This window comes from Saccopteryx bilineata, chromosome 2 (genome assembly GCF_036850765.1).
Source record: "Saccopteryx bilineata isolate mSacBil1 chromosome 2, mSacBil1_pri_phased_curated, whole genome shotgun sequence".
NCBI lineage: Eukaryota > Metazoa > Chordata > Mammalia > Chiroptera > Emballonuridae > Saccopteryx > Saccopteryx bilineata.
The window spans coordinates 355415729-355418066 of NC_089491.1; the positions used below are offsets into that span (position 1 = coordinate 355415729).

The following is a 2338-nucleotide window of genomic DNA, read 5'->3' on the forward strand; positions in this document are numbered from 1 at the left end:
GGTCCAGGTCTATGCCCCCCATGTAGATCTAGGTCTCTGCCCCTCATGTAGGTCCAGTTCTCTGCCTCCCATGTAGGTCCAGGTCTCTGCCTCCCATGTAGGTCCAGTTCTCTGCCCCTCATGTAGATCCAGGTCTCTGCCTCCCATGTAGGTTCAGGTCTCTGCCCACAATGTAGGTCCATTTTTAAAATCCAATTAAAAAATAAATAAAAAATATACTTAGTGCGGCAGCCGCTGCCGCGCTGTGGACCCGGTGCCTCAGTCTTCAGTCTATCAAGCCTGGATACGCACGTCGCGCACTACAACTTCGCGACGTGATCATCTAGGTAGGACAGTGAGCGCCGAGCGCAATACAGGAAAGAGAGTTCCTGTATAGCGGCGGGCGCATTATTTCAATTGTAAGTGGTCTGGCGCTTACAATTGAAATGAATCAGGGAACCAGCTGAATCCCCATAAGTGCGACAGGGGCCAGGTAAAAGGCCGTCGCTGGCCGTAGTTTGGGGACCCCTGGTCTGGAGGCTCCCTGTCAGCTTCTGCTCTCTCGGCCCAACCCCTTAGCTGGCAGCTATGTGGAGGGAATTGTGAGTCCTCACTATAAGATGGACGAGGCCGTGAAAGAAGATCTTGAACTGCAGTCCTGGTGTCGAGAGATCACTGAAATTGGGCTGCAAGGGGCTCAGGACCAAGGTGAGTTGAGCTCCTGACCTGAGACCGCCAATGTGAGAGATTGTTCCTCGGATCATCCCCAGAATCCTCCCTATTTCTCTTAAACCTTCCAGAAGCATGTCCAACCGCTATTAAAATGCCCAAAGGCCTTCTTCGATTCCTAAGCAATAAGAACCTCTCTAGGTCCCAGATGCAGTGGGACCAGTGGCTGCTTATAAATGTTTAACAACTGGGTCTCTGGGGGAAAAAAGAAGCCCTGGTTTTTAGCATTTGGCCATTTCTATGGTGCAAATATTTCCACTGTAGCTACAGTTGTGATGTCAATCAGCTTGCCTAATACCTGAACATTTAACGTAACTGACTCTTGTGAGCCAGTATGACCCGTACCAGTACCCCACTGAGAGAGGCCCTCCCAGGAGATCTCCCCATTTCCCCACTGCCACTCACATCAGTTCCTGAGATTCCTTGCCCCCCTCTCTCCCCTCTTGCTCTCCCTGCTCTCTGAACTCTGCTCTGTTCCTGGCTTCACAGCTTCTAACCTTCCTTACCCCTTGCAGGGTTTCCCATCTCCTTACAGTCCCAGGACCAGCTCTGCCACTTTGTCACCATGTGCATCTTCACCTGCACTGGCCAGCACTCCTCTGTCCACTTGGGCCAGGTACTTACTGTAGGAGGGCAGTGGACATTTGCACCTGGACTGGAGGAGGGGCTGTGTGCAGGCGGCTAAAGTATTTTGTGCTTGGCAGATACTGACTTTAGATATCTGTCCTTCCTTAGCTGGATTGGTATTCTTGGGTCCCTAACGCACCCTGTACGATGCGACTGCCCCCACCGACCACCAAGGATGCGACACTGGAGACGGTCATGGCAACACTGCCCAACGTTCATCAGGCTTCTCTCCAGATGTCCATCACTTGGCACCTGGGCAGACGCCAGCCTGTTATGGTGAGAGCCAGGTGATCTGGTCCCTGAGGAAGGGGGCAGCTGTGGGGAGATGGGCACTCCAAACTGGGGTCATAAGGAGTTCAACTGCCTTTTTCTCTCCATGCCAGGTGGCTCTGGGCCAGCATGAGGAGGAGTATTTTGGGGGCCCTGAACCTAAAGCTGTGCTGAACAAGTTCAGGAAGGAGCTGGCTGCCCTGGATAAAGAAATTGAGATCCGGAATGCAAAGCTGGACCTGCCCTACGAGTACCTGAGACCCAGCCTGGTGGAAAACAGCGTGGCCATATGAGCTGCCCTGACCTTTGGTTATTTCAGCCTCCCTTCCACCCAACCCACAGCCCCATCCCTTAGTCTTTCAGTCCTATCCTCCCCAACACACGCCTTTCTGTCTCCACCCTCTGAGAGAGTCACCTTTTCTTGTGTGTGCCCCTGGTGAATAAATTTTACTGCAGATGAACCGTCTAGAGGCCGCATTTCTCCTGTATTCCTCCATCTTTTCCTAGTGTCCTCCCTTCCTTTCTCATTGGGCTCCCAAAGAGCAGATAATAGTTACACTTACATAAACTGTTTTATGTTAGAATGAACTAGGGTAATAATACATGTTACTCTATAGTCTTAATAATTTTGAAACTAACCTAAGTTTAATGACAACAAAGAGATATTTTAGACTAATGAAAGAAAAGGACTTAGATAAAACTCTCCTAAATGTAACACTGGCAAAAGTATATA

General features: G+C 50.4%; 1 protein-coding gene across 1 annotated transcript; it reads left to right on the top strand.

Annotated features, from left to right (window-relative positions):
• Positions 1-570: 570 nt before the first annotated feature.
• Positions 571-2068, top strand: LOC136326643 (polyunsaturated fatty acid lipoxygenase ALOX15-like). Its single transcript, XM_066262909.1, has 4 exons — positions 571-687; positions 1224-1324; positions 1444-1611; positions 1719-2068. Exons 1-4 carry the CDS (start codon positions 600-602, stop codon positions 1896-1898), a joined length of 537 nt encoding a protein of 178 aa, XP_066119006.1. The 5' UTR covers positions 571-599; the 3' UTR covers positions 1899-2068.
• Positions 2069-2338: the final 270 nt, after the last annotated feature.